This window comes from Ranitomeya variabilis, chromosome 7 (assembly GCF_051348905.1).
Source record: "Ranitomeya variabilis isolate aRanVar5 chromosome 7, aRanVar5.hap1, whole genome shotgun sequence".
NCBI classification, from domain to species: Eukaryota; Metazoa; Chordata; class Amphibia; order Anura; family Dendrobatidae; genus Ranitomeya; species Ranitomeya variabilis.
The window spans coordinates 106,051,401-106,066,636 of NC_135238.1; the positions used below are offsets into that span (position 1 = coordinate 106,051,401).

Sequence of the window (15,236 nt, forward strand, 5' to 3'; positions counted from 1 at the left end):
GCGCCGCAGCGTCGGGCGCCGCAGCGGCGCCGCATGCGTCATGCGCCCCTATATTTAACATGGGGGCGCATGGACATGCGTTGTGCTGCGTTTTGCGCCGCATGGCCGCAAGCGTTGGACACAAGAAACGCATCAAGTTGCATTTTTTTTGCGTCCAACTTTCGGGCAAAAACGACGCATGCGGCGCAAAACGCAGCGTTTTAGCGTGCGTTTTGCCGCGTTTTTGTTTGCGTTGTGCGCTGCGGCGCCGACGCTGCGGCGCACAACGCAAATGTGAACGTAGCCTTAGACAGGTAGGGACAGAGTAGGATCTGACCTGCTTGTCAAAGTCCAGCTACAAAGGGAGGTTTTCTACAAGGGAAAACTTGTCTGAAACTGGTTAAAACTCCAATTTCCTCCCCCGGGCAAGACTGTCAGATCTAGGATGTGTACATCAGGGTGAGTGACATGTGTATTTTATGTAACCATGGAGATGGGAGATTGGAGAGTAATAGATCCAGCAGGTAGGAAAGTCCTGAGGACATGGGTAACGCGCTCCGATATACCTCCTCGGTATACCCATAATTAGTCACACATTTTCTGTTGTCTATAGCAGTGTTTTTCAACCAGTGTGCCGCGGCACACTAGTGTGCCGCGACACATGGTCGGGTGTGCCGCGGGGAACGGGAGTCAGCTGTTCTCTGTGCCGACTGTCAAGCTGACAGCCGGCACAGAGAAGCTGCAGCGCGCCGGCTCCCGGAGATCAATTGTACTCGCAGACATCTACCAGCTGCGAGTACAATTGAGGCTCTGACTGCCGGGTCAGAGCGACGCCAGCAGCGTGATCAAGTCATGTGATCACGCTGCTGACGTCACTATCCGGCGCGCAGGAGAAAGAAGAGACTTGGTGGTAAGTGCTCCTGTGCTGTGGAGCTGAAGACACCGAAGATTCAGCGTGGGGTGGGTTTATGGGGAGTATGTGAGGGGATTTATTAAGTGTGTGGGGGGATTTATTCAGTGTGTGGGGGGATTTATTCAGTGTGTGTGGGGGATTTATTCAGTGTGTACGTGGGGGGGGGGGCTGGAATTTATTTAGCATGTGTGGGGCAGGGTGCATTTATTCTGTGGAAGGGGATGGATTTATTCTATCGGAAGGGCAGTGGATATATTCTGTGGGGGTGAGTGGGGAGACGGGGGTGGACACAGTAGCGAGGGGAAAAATGTGTGCTGACAGTACTGGGAGCAACGGTGATGGGATGTGTGAGGACAGTATGGGGAGTCGGGGGAATGTGTGAGGGGGGAATGTGTGAGGAGGAAATATGGAGAGAGCAAAGGGGTATGTTAGCAGGGGGGGGATGTACAGGAGGAGGCTATTAGAAATGTGTGCAGACAGTATGGGGGGATGAAAGTGTGAGTGGACACATAATAGATACTGAGTAGTGTGAGGGTAACAGCCAGGAGGAGACAGTATGCCAAGTAGGAGGAGTGTAATGAAGGGGCACAGTAGAGAGACTGGGCTCTCTATGAGGGACACCGTATGAGAAGGCAGTGTGAAGTATGGAAAAGAGAGAGAGGGTAGTGTGGATGGCATGTACCATAAGAGGGACAGTGAGGGTCATATTATGTGCTGGGAATAAAGTGAGGGGCAATTATTTACTCAGAGGCTCAGCCTAGGGCAGATATTGTTATTCCGGAGCATTATAATAACACTGCTATCTTTAAGGGTGTTGTGTCGGGATGTGCTGCAGAAGACAGGAGAAGATGGAATTCTGCAGAAACGAGCTCTGCCGGTGGATGAGAAGAGTCATCATGGCATCTGGACAAGGTGAAGATGAAAAGAAAGAGGCGACTCCACAAACAACGCCATCTATCAGGTACCTGGATGTAAATGTGTTTTTTTTGTGATACTAATTCTCATTTTTATTTGTTAGGAACATTAAAGGGGATGTCCAAGGTTGTGATGAGTCTGCAGTCATACTATGTGACTGCAGACTTCTGAATTCTCACAGTGCACACTGCTATCATAATTCTCTGATGTTGGTGATTTACATACATGCGGTCACGTGCTGACTAGACATGTGTGGCCTCATTCAATGAAAATGAATTGACTGAGGCCGGACACGTCTAGTTAGAATGTGACCAGAAGTATCCAAATCACATACTTGTGCTGTCATGACCGTCCACTCTGGCCACCGGCAAGGGAGAATCCTGAAAGTGTGCAGTGCTTGCGCTGTGAGAATTCAAAAGCCTGCAGTCACATAGAATGACTGCAGACTTTCATCTCAAACCTGGACGCACCATTTTGTGCCATTTTGGTTGGTGGTGTGCCTCGGGATTTTTTAAGTATAAAAAATGTGCCGCGGCTCAAAAAAGGTTGAAAATCACTGGTCTATAGCATCCGAATTGTCATGAAGCCTCTGATGTCATAGTGACAGTTAACACTGGTGGGTTAGGGAACCACGGTGGGAACAAGAAAAAAAAAGGTGGTTAATAAAGTATTTAGGGGGGGACTGTTGAGGAGAGCCATAAGATCAAATACTTAACCCCTTCATGACCCAGCCTATTTTGGCCTTAATGACCTTGCCGTATTTTGCAATTCTGACCAGTGTCCCTTTATGAGGTAATAACTCGGGAACACTTCAACGGATCCTAGCGATTCTGAGACTGTTTTTTCGTGACATATTGGGCTTCATGTTAGTGGTAAATTTAGGTCGATAATTTCTGCGTTTATTTGTGAAAAAAATGGAAACTTGGCGAAAATTTCGCAATTTTCACATTTTGAATTTTTATTCTGTTAAACCAGAGAGTTATGTGACACAAAATAGTTAATAAATAACATTTCCCACATGTCTACTTTACATCAGCACAATTTTGGAAACAACATTTTTTTTGCTAGGAAGTTATAAGGGTTAAAATTTGACCAGTGCTTTCTCATTTTTACAACAAAATTTACAAAACCATTTTTTTTAGGGACCACCTCACATTTGAAGTCAATTTGAGGGTTCTATATGGCTGAAAATACCCAAAAGTGACACCATTCTAAAAACTGCACCCCTCAAGGTGCTCAAAACCACATTCAAGAAGTTTATTAACCCTTCAGGTGTTTCACAGCAGCAGAAGCAACATGGAAGGAAAAAATGAACATTTAACTTTTTAGTCACAAAAATGATCTTTTAGCAACAATTTTTTTATTTTCCCAAGGGTAAAAGGAGAAACTGGACCACGAAAGTTGTTGTCCAATTTGTTCTGAGTACACTGATACCTCATATGTGGGGGTAAACCACTGTTTGGGCGCACGGCAGAACTCGGAAGGGAAGGAGCGCCTTTTGACTTTTTGAATGAAAAATTGGCTCCAATCTTTAGCGGACACCATGTCGCGTTTGGAGAGCCCCCGTGTGCCTAAACATTGGAGCTCCCCCACAAGTGACCCCATTTTGGAAACTAGACGCCCCAAGGAACTTATCTAGATGCATAGTGAGCACTTTAAACCCCCAGGTGCTTCACAAATTGATCCGTAAAAATGAAAAAGTACTTCTTTTTTTTTTCACAAAAAAATTATTTTAGCCTAAATTTTTTAATTTTCACATGGGCAACAGGATAAAATGGATCCTAAAATTTGTTGGGCAATTTCTCCTGAGTACGCCGATACCTCATATGTGGGGGTAAACCACTGTTTGGGCGCATGGCAAGGCTCGGAAGGGAAGGCGCGCCATTTGACTTTTTGAATGGAAAAAGTAGCTCCAATCGTTAGCGGACACCATGTCGCGTTTGGAGAGCCCCTGTGTGCCTAAACATTGGAGCTTCCCCATAAGTGACCCCATTTTGGAAACTAGACCCCCCAAGGAACTTATCTAGATGCATAGTGAGCACTTTAAACCAATAAGTGCTTCACAGAAGTTTATAACGCAGAGCTGTGAAAATAAAAAATAATTTTTCTTTCCTCAAAAATGATTTTTAGCCCAGAATTTTTTATTTTCCCAAGGGTAACAGGAGAAATTGGACCCCAAAATGTTGTTGTCCAGTTTGTCCTGAGTACGATGATACCCCAATATGTGGGGGTAAACCACTGTTTGGGTGCACGGCAGGGCTTGGAAGGGAAGGCACGCCATTTGTCTATTTGAAAGGAAAATTAGCTCCAATCATTAGCGGACACCATGTCGCGTTTGGAGAGCCCCTGTGTGCCTAAACATTGGAGCTTCCCCATAAGTGACCCCATTTTGGAAACTAGACCTCCCAAGGAACTAATCTAGATGTGTGGTGAGCACTTTGAACCCCCAAGTGCTTCACAGAAGTTTATAACGCAGAGCCGTGAAAATAATAAATACGTTTTCTTTCCTCAAGAAAAATTTTTTAGCCCTGATTTTTTTTATTTTCCCAAGGGTAACAGGAGAAATTTGACCCCAAGAGTTGTTGTCCAGTTTCTCCTGAGTATGCTGATACCCCATATGTGGGGGTAAACCACTGTTTGGGCACATGCCGGGGCTTGGAAGTGAAGTAGTGATGTTTTGAAATGCAGACTTTGATGGAATGCTCTGCGGGCATCACGTTGCGTTTGCAGAGCCCCTGATGTGCCTAAACAGTAGAAACCCCCCACAAGTGACCCCATTTTGGAAACTAAACCCCCAAGGGAACTTATCTAGACGTGTGGTGAGCACTTTGAACCCCTAAGTGCTTCACAGAAGTTTATAACGCAGAGCCGTGAAAATAATAAATACGTTTTCTTTCCTCCCAAAAAATGTTTTAGCCCGCAATTTTTTATTTTCCCAAGGGTTACAGGAGAAATTGGACCTCAAAAGTTGTTGATCAGTTTCTCCTGAGTACGCTGGTACCCCATATGTGGGGGTAAAGCACTGTTTGGGCACACGTCGGGGCTCGGAAGGGAGAGAGCACCATTTTACTTTTTCAACGCAAGATTGGCTGGAATCAATGGTGGCGCCGTGTCGCGTTTGGAGACCCCCTGATGTGCCTAAAAAGTGGAAACCCCTCAATTCTAACTCCAACACTAACCCCAACACACCCCTAACCCTAGTCTTACCCCTAATTCCAACCCTAAGGCTATGTGCTCACGTTGCGGATTTGTGTGGATTTTTCCGCAGTTTTTGAAAAATCTGCAGGTAAAACGCACTGCGCTTTAGCTGCGGATTTACCGCGGATTTCCAGTGTTTTTTGTGTGGATTTCACTTACGGATTCCTATTATGGAGCAGGTGTAAAACGCTGCGGAATTGCACAAAGAATTGACATGCTGCGGAAAATACAACGCAGCGTTTCCGCGCTGTATTTTCCGCACCATGGGCACAGCGGATTTGGTTTTCCATAGGTTTACGTGGTACTGTAAACGTGATGGAAACCTGATACGAATCCGCAGCGACCAATCCGCTGCGGATCCGCAGCCAAATCCGCACCGTGTGCACATAGCCTAATTCTAACCCTAATTCCAACCCTAACCCTAATTCTAACCCTAATTCTAACCCTAGCCCTAAGTGCAACCCTAGCCCTAAGTGCAACCCTAGCCCTAAGTGCAACCCTAGCCCTAAGTGCAACCCTAGCCCTAAGTGCAACCCTAGCCCTAAGTGCAACCCTAGCCCTAAGTGCAACCCTAGCCCTAAGTGCAACCCTAGCCCTAAGTGCAACCCTAAGTGCAACCCTAGCCCTAAGTGCAACCCTAAGTGCAACCCTAAGTGCAACCCTAAGTGCAACCCTACCCCTACCCCTAACGGAAAAACAAAAATAATTATATTTTCTGTATTTTATTATTGTCCCTACCTATGGGGGTGATAAAGGGGGTGATTTATTTACTATTTTTTTTATTTTGATCGCTGTGATAGAACTTATCACAGCGATCAAAATGTGCAGGAACGAATCTGCCGTCTGGCAGATTCGGCGGGCGCACTGCGCATGCACCCGCCATTTTCCAAGATGGCGGCACCCATGAAGCAGACGGCCGGACACCGGGAGGGACATCGGAGCTAGGTAAGTATGGGGGGGTGGGACCGGAACACGGGGGGGGGGGGGGGGGGGGGGGAATCGGAGGACCTGGGGAGCGGACAGGAGGACCGGGGGAGCCGACAGGAGGGAGGAGGGGAGCGGAACGGAGATCGGGGCAAAAAGGACGACTGGGGGGGCGATCGGTGGGGTGGGGTGGGGGCAGATCGGGGTCTCCAGCCATGGCAGATGCTATTGCAGCATCGGCCATGGCTGGATTGTAATATTTCACCATTTTCATAGGTGAAATTTTACAAATCGCTCTGATTGGCTGTTGAAAGTGAAACTGCCAATCAGAGCGATCGTAGCCACGGGGGGGGGGGTGAAGCCACCCCCCCTGGGCTGAAGTACAACTCCCCCTCTCCCTGCAGATCGGGTGAAATAGGAGTTAACCCCTTCACCCGATCTGCAGGGACGCGATCATTCTGTGACACAGCATATGCGTCACAGGTCGGATTGGCACCGACTTTCATGACGCATACGCTGTGTCACAGGTCGGGAAGGGGTTAATTAACCTCAAGACATAAGAGATTGAGAGAAGCGACCCATAATGTGTATTGTTTAACCTTACTTAAGCTTTCTCAGATCAAAGTGAGACACTAAAGATGGCTGCCATTTCCTGTATCAGCATGCCATGTGCTCTGGTATCCAAGATGACGCCCACCCTGATGACCTCATGGATCCACCCAGTGACGCCCACCCTGATGAGCTCATGGACCAACCCACCCTGATGACCTCATGGATCCGCCCATGGACTTGCTCAAAGCCCAACCCACTAACCAATGGAATACATCCGATCACTCCCATTTTAGAGCTAACCGAGCCCCCTTACAGAAAATATATAAGATGTGTTTTAAGCCAAATAAAGTCCTTCTTGGAGCTGAGCCACAGATTGATCAAAGAGTTTACATCCAACTGTGAGGTGTATTTCTTTTGGTGCGCACCTGATCAATATCCATTAGGCCAGGAGTAGGCAACTAGAGAATTGAACATTTTATTAATTGTTCAACCAACACATACATATTCTAGAATACCCGATGCTTTAGAATCGGGCCACCATCTAGTTTTCACAATAAAAGGAACATTTTAAAAATTAAATTTATTAACGATACTGTCATGGCTATAAAATCACACCTCATACATTAACCATTATTGGCAAAAACATCATGTTTGCATTTAATTTGACAAAAGTCTTTACCTGTTAAGAACTAGAGTACTCAGAGCTTCCCCATCAACATCTTCAGCAATTATTACTAAAGGCTTGCGATGTGCATTAGAAATCTCAAGAGCAGGAACTATTGACTGCACACTGGAGATCTTCTTTTCACTTAGTAAGATATATGCATCCTGGAATTCACACTTTTGACCTGAAAAAATAAGCAGTTATTCCTAGTAACCCTCATTCAAATCTAATGTTTTTAGTGTCACTTTACTAATTGCAGCATGCTGAACAAAAACAAACCCGAGGAGCATATATTGTTTGATACTGAGTAAGTCATATAATGATTACTAATGGCAATTGACTTCAGAATCTAAGTACTTAAAAAGCAAAGGACTCACCTTTAGTGGTGTTAATGAAATATGGAGAAATGTAGCCTCTGTCAAACTTCATTCCTTCAATTATTTCTAATTCATCATGAAGAGTTTTGCCATCCTATAAAATATTTATTGGCGGTTATAATAAAAATAAGTTTAATTAGTTACAAGTTATCCAGGACTTAGCTTATCAGGAAGTTAGTTGTCAACTATGTAGATGTTCCGCCTGACTGATCTCTGCTGGTGTTGGGCAGAACAAGCAGGTACAGTAGCTGCCTGCTTATTTTTTCCCTACGGGGTTAAGAATTTCCAAAGTCCAGGATGACCTCTTTAAATTAATCCCTTCCAGCTACATCAGGGCTCCCCAACCTGTAGCTCGGGAGCCACATGTGGCTCGCGGCCCCTTGAATTGTGGCTCGCGACTGTCTGCCAGCTTGATGCATTAGGTCCAGGTCTAGCAAACAGATATAAAAAGGACATCTCAAAATGGTGAATTTTGTGAGTAGCCCTGCACAGAATTGCAGATCTGGATGCACATTTACTGGTCTTAGGGGTTTAGGTACGCTGGAGGTTTGTACTACCTGTTAGAGGAGGTGCTCAAAGCTGGATGTGACAGTGCATTGGGAGAATACTGAATGGAGGTATTGTGGGAACCCCTGGATCTCAGTGTACTGCTCTGTAGTGATTTCTGTGGGAAAGCTTTGGTTATCATTATACCTGTAATGGGGCTTTGGATGACACTACTTTGAAGGGGGTGGGAGCTGGATGTGGTTCGCGACCCTCTCTCAGTGCTGAATGTGGCTCGCAACCCTCTCTCTAAGCTGAATGTGGCTCTCAAGGTCAGAAAGGTTGGGGACCACTGAGCTACATGAAGTACTACCGAGTCATGCAGCAGATGCATGGAGTTTGCTCAGAAGCTACACCCCCTCCATTCAGGTCTTTTGACAGGTGTATTATAAAGCCAACACCTACCTATAAACACCAGTGATTGTAGCCTTAAAGACCACTGCAGTTTAATTGCTTAAATACCACTATCAATTTCTGAAAGCATAAGTGAAGCAAATCCTACCCAACGTATTGGGAGTTTATAATTACAAGAAGGGAGGGGGGAAAAAAAAGTACTCTATCCCACTATGTAAAATTGGTACCCACACAAGAAAGAATAAACTTCACAGGAAAGATATATATATCTTGGTACCGTGTTAGCCAGGAGATAGAAAAATATTTCGAATTGAGAGTCCTCGGTGGTAGATACCTTTTAATGGCCAACTGAAAAGATAGTAACAAATTGCAAGCTTTCAAGACTACGCAGGTCCCTTCATCAGGCATAGACTAATACAAATTCTGAAAAAAACATTTATGTACAATACAGCCCAGAAAAAATGCCATAGGTAAGACAGGTGAAGTGAAGCAGAACCACCATTATGTGAGAGTGCTAAAATGTTTATGTCCATAAATATTGGAACAGTTCACAGATAAGGAGTGTGAATGTTTTATTGTCCCTCTGATTGGAGTCTGGTTCTATGTTGTGATGACCCCAACAGTCTGAGGAGCAAATTCCTTAATTGTTGGAAAAAGACATAAATCCATGCAACACATTCATTTCTGCACTGTGTGTAAAAGGTCATCATCAATTTATATTCCCAGACTCTTCAGTCTGTCAGATTTGATTTGTAATCCAGAGTCCTTTGGGAATTATATTCTCCTTTTTGCATGTAGATAGGAAAAAAAAAAATCTCAGAAAGACAGAAGAGTCTGGGAATATAAGCGGATGATGATCTTTGACCCACTCAGTGCAGAGATGAATGCGTCGCATGGATTTATGTCTTTTTACATCAGTTAAGGAATTTGCTCCTCAGACCGTTGGGGTCCTCATAATATAGAACCAGACCCCAATCAGAGGACAATAAAACATTCAAAATGATATAGATAGATTATATATATATATATATATATATATATATATATATATATATATATATATATATATATATATATATATATATATATATATATATAAAAAATTGTCTAAGGGGTACTTCCGTCTTTCTGTCGGCAACTTTCGTCACGGAAATCCCACGTCGCTGATTGGTCGTGCCAGCTGCTTGTCATGGCTGCCGCGACCAATCAGCGAAGGGCACAGTCCGATTAGTCCCTCCCTACTCCCCCCAGTCAGTGCCCACTGCGTGCTTCACTGCTGACACATGACCTGCATATGGTGCAGGAGGTTATAATGGGGAGGAAGCAGCGAGCGCTCACAATGCGGGACATGGAAATACAATGGGGAGATCACAGCGGCCGCCATGACCTGTACCCGGGGCTCCACACACTCGCCACGATGTCCTCCGACAGCAACGGCCTCCGAGCCGGACAACAGGAAGGGCGGACTATCACCCCGCACGTGAACAGCTCTTCGGACCCAACCCATGTGCCGGCACTGTGGAGTCTTGCAGAGCACCCCGTGTGAGCCACACTCCCGGCCGGGCCCTCGGCCTCTCAGTCATCTACACACGTGTCCTGTTATTGTTAGGAGCTGGCCGTGTGCTGCTCCTGCACTGCCGGTGATGGCGCCTCTGCCGCTCTCACCACTGGCCGTACATCTGCTCCTCTCATGGACGGACGGGCCGGGGACGGTCTCCAGAAAGCTGCCATACTACTTGGGCTGTGTTACATACGTCAATGTGTTATATACTACGTGGCCACTGCTATATACTACGTGGCCTCTGCTATATACTACGTTGCTGGGCAATATACTATGTGCCCTGTGTTATATACTGCGTGGGCTGTGCTATATACTACGTGGGCTGTGCTATATACTACTATACATATTCTAGAATACCCGATGCGTTAGAATCAGGCCACCATCTAGTGTCCCATAATTTGTTGTGCAATTTGTCCAGAACGAGACTATACCCCAATATGTGGTCAAAAACTTCTGCTTGTGTACATGGCAGGGCTACGAAAGGAAATTTGCTTGGGATAGATTGTGAATGAAATGTCAAATTTGAAGAGACCATGACATTTGAAACAGAAGAAACCCTCCACAAGTAACCCTATTTTGGAAACTAAACCCCTCAAGAAATTCTTCTAGGGGTGTAGTGAGTATTTTAAAACACATAGGTAACTCAAAGAATTTTTTTTTCAAACATTAAGAAGAAGAAATATAACCTTTTAGTGGTTAAATTGTAATTTTTGTATTTGATGCAAATTTGTCAGGTATACTACAATGGTTAACAGGTAAAACTAGACCCCACAATTTATTGTGCAATTTCTCCAGAACATTGTGCTGCCCCATATGTTGTCAGAAATTACTGTTAGGCAACACGTCGGGTCTGAAGGAAGGAGCACTATTTAGGTTTTATAGCACATAGTTTGCTAGAATAGTTTGTGGGCGACATTTGTGGAGCCCCAAAGTTGCCAGAACAGCAGAAAAAAAAACAAAAAACAAAAAAACAAACAAGAGACCCCATTGTAGAAACTGCATCTCTCAACAAATTAACCTACAGCTGAAGTGACTATTTTATAACATCCACACCAGGATTTTTTCCTGGAGAATTGCAAATATGCCAGTCTAGTACCCATACATTGTGCCCCCATATAATGTAGAGCCCCAATACACTGTGCCCAGCTTATGCTTCTGGCAATACGCAGCAGTAAATTAAGTGCCTTTCTCCATTACAAGTTTGCCAAACATGTGGCTGCTCTCTGGATTAGGTACAGCGAGGCTCAGAAGAAGGGGGCATTTGGATTTGTGAACAGAATCCACAGGGTTTTATTTGAGTAGGTGGGAGCCATGTCGCTTTTCTGGAGACTTTGTTCTACCAGTAACATGGAAACCCCATATAGTTCCAGTGACAGACCCGAGTGGGGGCTGGGGTTGTGCAGGACAAATTAGGGTTTTTATCGGTAACATTTTGGGGTACATACACGGTGTTCCAAATTATTATGCAAATTGGATTTAAGTGTCAAAGATTTAATTGTTTTCTTTTTCAAATAAACTCGTGGATGGTATTGTGTCTCAGGGCTCAATGGATCACTGAAATCAATCTTAAACACATGCGATAATTAGTTTTCCAGGTGATTCTAAATAAAGGAAAACTACTTAAAAATGATGTTCCACATTATTAAGCAGGTCACAGTTTTCAAGTAACATGGGAAAGAAAAAGGATCTCTCTGCTGCTGAAAAGCATCAAATAGTGCAATGCCTTGGTGAAGGGATGAAAACATTAGAAATTTCCCGAAAACTTAAGCGTGATCATCGTACTGTGAAGAGATTTGTGGCTGTATCTGAGCACAGATGTGTTTGTGCTGATAAAGGCATAATGAGGAAGGTTTCTGCCAGGCAAGTTCATTGGATTAAGAGAGCAGCTGCTAAAAAGCCATTACAAAGCTGCAAACAGATATTTGAAGCTGCTGGTGCCTCTGGAGTCCCTCGAACCTCAAGGTGTAGGATCCTTCAAAGGCTTGCTGTGGTGCATAAACCTACTATTCGGCCACCCCTAAACAGTGTTCACAAGCAGAAATGGTTGCAGTGGGCCCACACATACATGAAGACTAATTTCCAAACAATCTTGTTTACTGATGAGTGTCAGGCAACCCTTGATGGTCCAGATGGATGGAGTAGTGGATGGTTGGTGGATGGCCACCATGTCCCAACAAGGCTGCAACGTCAGCAAGGAGGCGGAGAAGTCATGTTTTGGGCCGGAATCATGGGGAAACAGCTGCTAGGGACCTTTAAGGTTCCTGAAGGTGTGAAAATGACCTCTGCAAAGTATATAGAGTTTGACAGACAACTTTCCTTTATGGTATAAAAAGCAGGAATGTGCCTTCAGGAGCAAAATCATCTACATACATGACAATGCACCATATCATGCTGCAAAGAATACCTCTGAGTCATTGGCTGCTATGGGCATAAAAGGAGATAAATTCATGGTGTAGCCACCATCTTCCCCTGACCACAATCCTATAGAGCAGAGGTCCCCAACCTTTTTTGCACCAGGGACCGGCTTTAAGCAAGACCAGTTTTCCATGGCCCGGTGGGGGTGGGGCAGGGGCGGGGCTTTGGTCATATGGCCCCTCCCCCTCCAACTCGCAGCTAGCAGGATGGGAAGGAGCGCTGGACACACATGACCTGCTTGTCCCTGCTCCTGCCTGAGCAGCGCTGTATGGGGAGGATGCTGGCGGGACCTCGGTGTACAGCGCTGCTAATTAGCAGCATTGTACATTGAGCGTCAGTGTATACAGCGCTGCTGCTTAGCAGCGCTACACACTGAACACCGGTACCGGGAGCCGCGTCACGGAAGCCAGTCTGCTGCCCCAGCACGCCCCACATAACATGTTCTGCCGGGGGCGTGTCAGTGAGGAGAGCCTGCCGCCCCACCCCGTCAGGAACACTGTGTTCACAGTGTGGAGGGCTGCGTCACTAAGACCCGCCCGACGCCCCACCCCGTCCTGCACAATGTTCTCTGCCGGGAGCTGCGAGCTGTCATGGCTACGGCAGAAAACATTATAGATCCACACAGTGCGAGCTCTGACCAGGCGCAGGGCCGCGGAGCTAGCTGTCAGCGGCGCCGCGGACCGGCTGAAAAACCCCAACCCCTGGTCCGCGGACCTCTGCTATAGAGAACCAAGTACCACCAAGCAAAAGTTCTATGAGGGTGGGAGGCAGTTCACATCAAAACAGCATCTCTGGGAGGCTATTCTGGCTTCATGCAAAGAAATACAAGCAGAAACTCTCCAAAAACTCACAAGTTCAATGGATGCAAGAATTGTGAAGGTGATATCAAAGAAGGGGTCCTATGTTAACATGTAACTTGGCCTGTTTGGATGTTTTGGAGTTAAATAGCTATTTTGTTCAGTGAATGTGACCTCTTAATGCTGTAAATTACACAAATGAGGATTTTCAGTTCTTTAAAACTGATCAAATGTTTAGAAATTCTACTTTCCCTAATAATTTGGAACAGTGCATTTTAAGTTTTTATTCATTTTGGAGACTATACTGTTATCATTGGGAGGTTTCTTCAATAAAATTCGATGTATACTCTAACGGGTGATTACTTTTATTAGACTGACTCATTTGCACCAACGATTTAGGAAAATCCGATGAAAATGTCATTTGCATAATAATTTGGAACATAGTGTAATACGTTGAACGATTACGTTGGAGTTTCCAAGTCGCACAAAAATACGTTTTAGATGAAACCCCCAATGGAACCACCCATCATAATGAGGCAGATGGAGACTCTTCGGACTCAGTTTGGCTTCTGCTCCGCTGGTATCCATCTTTTTAGGCGTGCACAGATCTATGGTCGCCCACGCTTGGGCTCTAAGATGCCAAAAACGATGGGACACCACTGGAACACAGACCAGTCCAAAGTGACTCCATCGGCCTCATAAAGCTATGTGCACATGTTCAGGATTTCTTGCATAAATTTACTGAGCAAAACCGGACATTTTATGCAAGAAATCCGCATGCGTTTTTTGCGAGTTTTTGATGCGTTTTTTCCCGGAGCTTCCCAATGCATTAAATAGTGGGAAAAACGCGAAAAATCCACAAAATTAATCAACATGATGCATTTTTTTACCGCAATGCTTTTTTTTCACGGAAAAATACGCATCATGTGCACAAAAATTGTGGAATGCATTCTTAATGATGGAATGCATAATGTATGCGTTTTTATAGCGAAAAAAACGCAACGTGTGCACACAGCCTAAGCGAGTGGTTAAGTCCAGGGTTTTGTATGAAACGCAGTTTTGGGGAATGTACACGGTGGAAACCCCAAAATAAGAGCTGATTGGAGAGCGCAGGATAAATGTGAGACGAGCCTTAGGGTATGTGTCCACGGTCAGTAAACGCTGCTTGTTTGACGCTGCGCAGAGCTGCAGCGTCAAACACGCAGCGTCCAGATGTTCCAGCATAGTGGAGGGGATTTTTTGAAATCCCGTGTCCACTATGCGTGGAAACACGCACGCATCGGCCCTGCGACTCCGGACATGCTGCGCATCTTTTCAGATCGCAGCATGTCCGTGATACCTGCGGCGACGCTGCGTCGCCGCAAGTAATATCACAGGGCGCTATGCGAGGGTGCGACGATCCCGGATGTGTACAGTTAACACATCCAGCATCATCGCGTCCCAGAAAGGGGGCGGGGCTTCGCCGCTCCGGCGATACGGCCGGCCATCCTGAACGTGGACACATACCCTTATTCTGATTTTTGGTAGATCGAATGTACAAAGACAACAGTAAAAGAGGAGTTCTCAGTTTTATTTTTGCTCAGTTCACCGTGTAGTTTAAGTGATAAGGCGGATTTATTCTTCGAATCGGTGAAATTATAGCGATAGCAGATACATATAGTTTTTCTTTTAGGTTTTGCTGCCATCACAGCAAATAAACTTTTTATTTAAAAAAAAAAAAGAAAAAAGGAGAGAGTTTTTTGTCACCATATTCTGAGAGCTGTAACTTTCTAATTTTTTTGAAGATCAGAGGTGTATGAGGGTTTATTTTTTGTGGGATGAGTTGTAGATTGTTTGATACTATTTTGAGGCACATAATATGGCTTTTTATTCAGATTTTTCAGACAGAATGAACAAGACAATTATTGTTTGTTTTTTTTACGCCGTTCACCGCGCGATAAAAGCAATTACACTGATTTGTTCGTCCGGTCGGTACTATTACAGCGATACCAGATTTACAGTATATATTCAACTATAAGCCGACCTGAGTATATGCCGAGGCACC

At 45.1% G+C, this 15,236-nt stretch overlaps 1 protein-coding gene across 2 annotated transcripts in view; it reads right to left on the bottom strand.

Annotated features, from left to right (window-relative positions):
* The window catches only part of HSPD1 (heat shock protein family D (Hsp60) member 1), a 270,102-nt gene that overhangs the window by 177,143 nt on the left and 77,723 nt on the right, over nt 1-15,236 (bottom strand). For both annotated transcript variants that reach the window (XM_077275640.1, XM_077275641.1), the window contains exons 6-7: nt 7,523-7,616; nt 7,161-7,329 (exon numbers count right to left, since the gene is read on the bottom strand). In XM_077275640.1, coding sequence (XP_077131755.1) covers nt 7,161-7,329; nt 7,523-7,616 — 263 coding nt within the window. The remainder of the gene's footprint in view (nt 1-7,160; nt 7,330-7,522; nt 7,617-15,236) is intronic.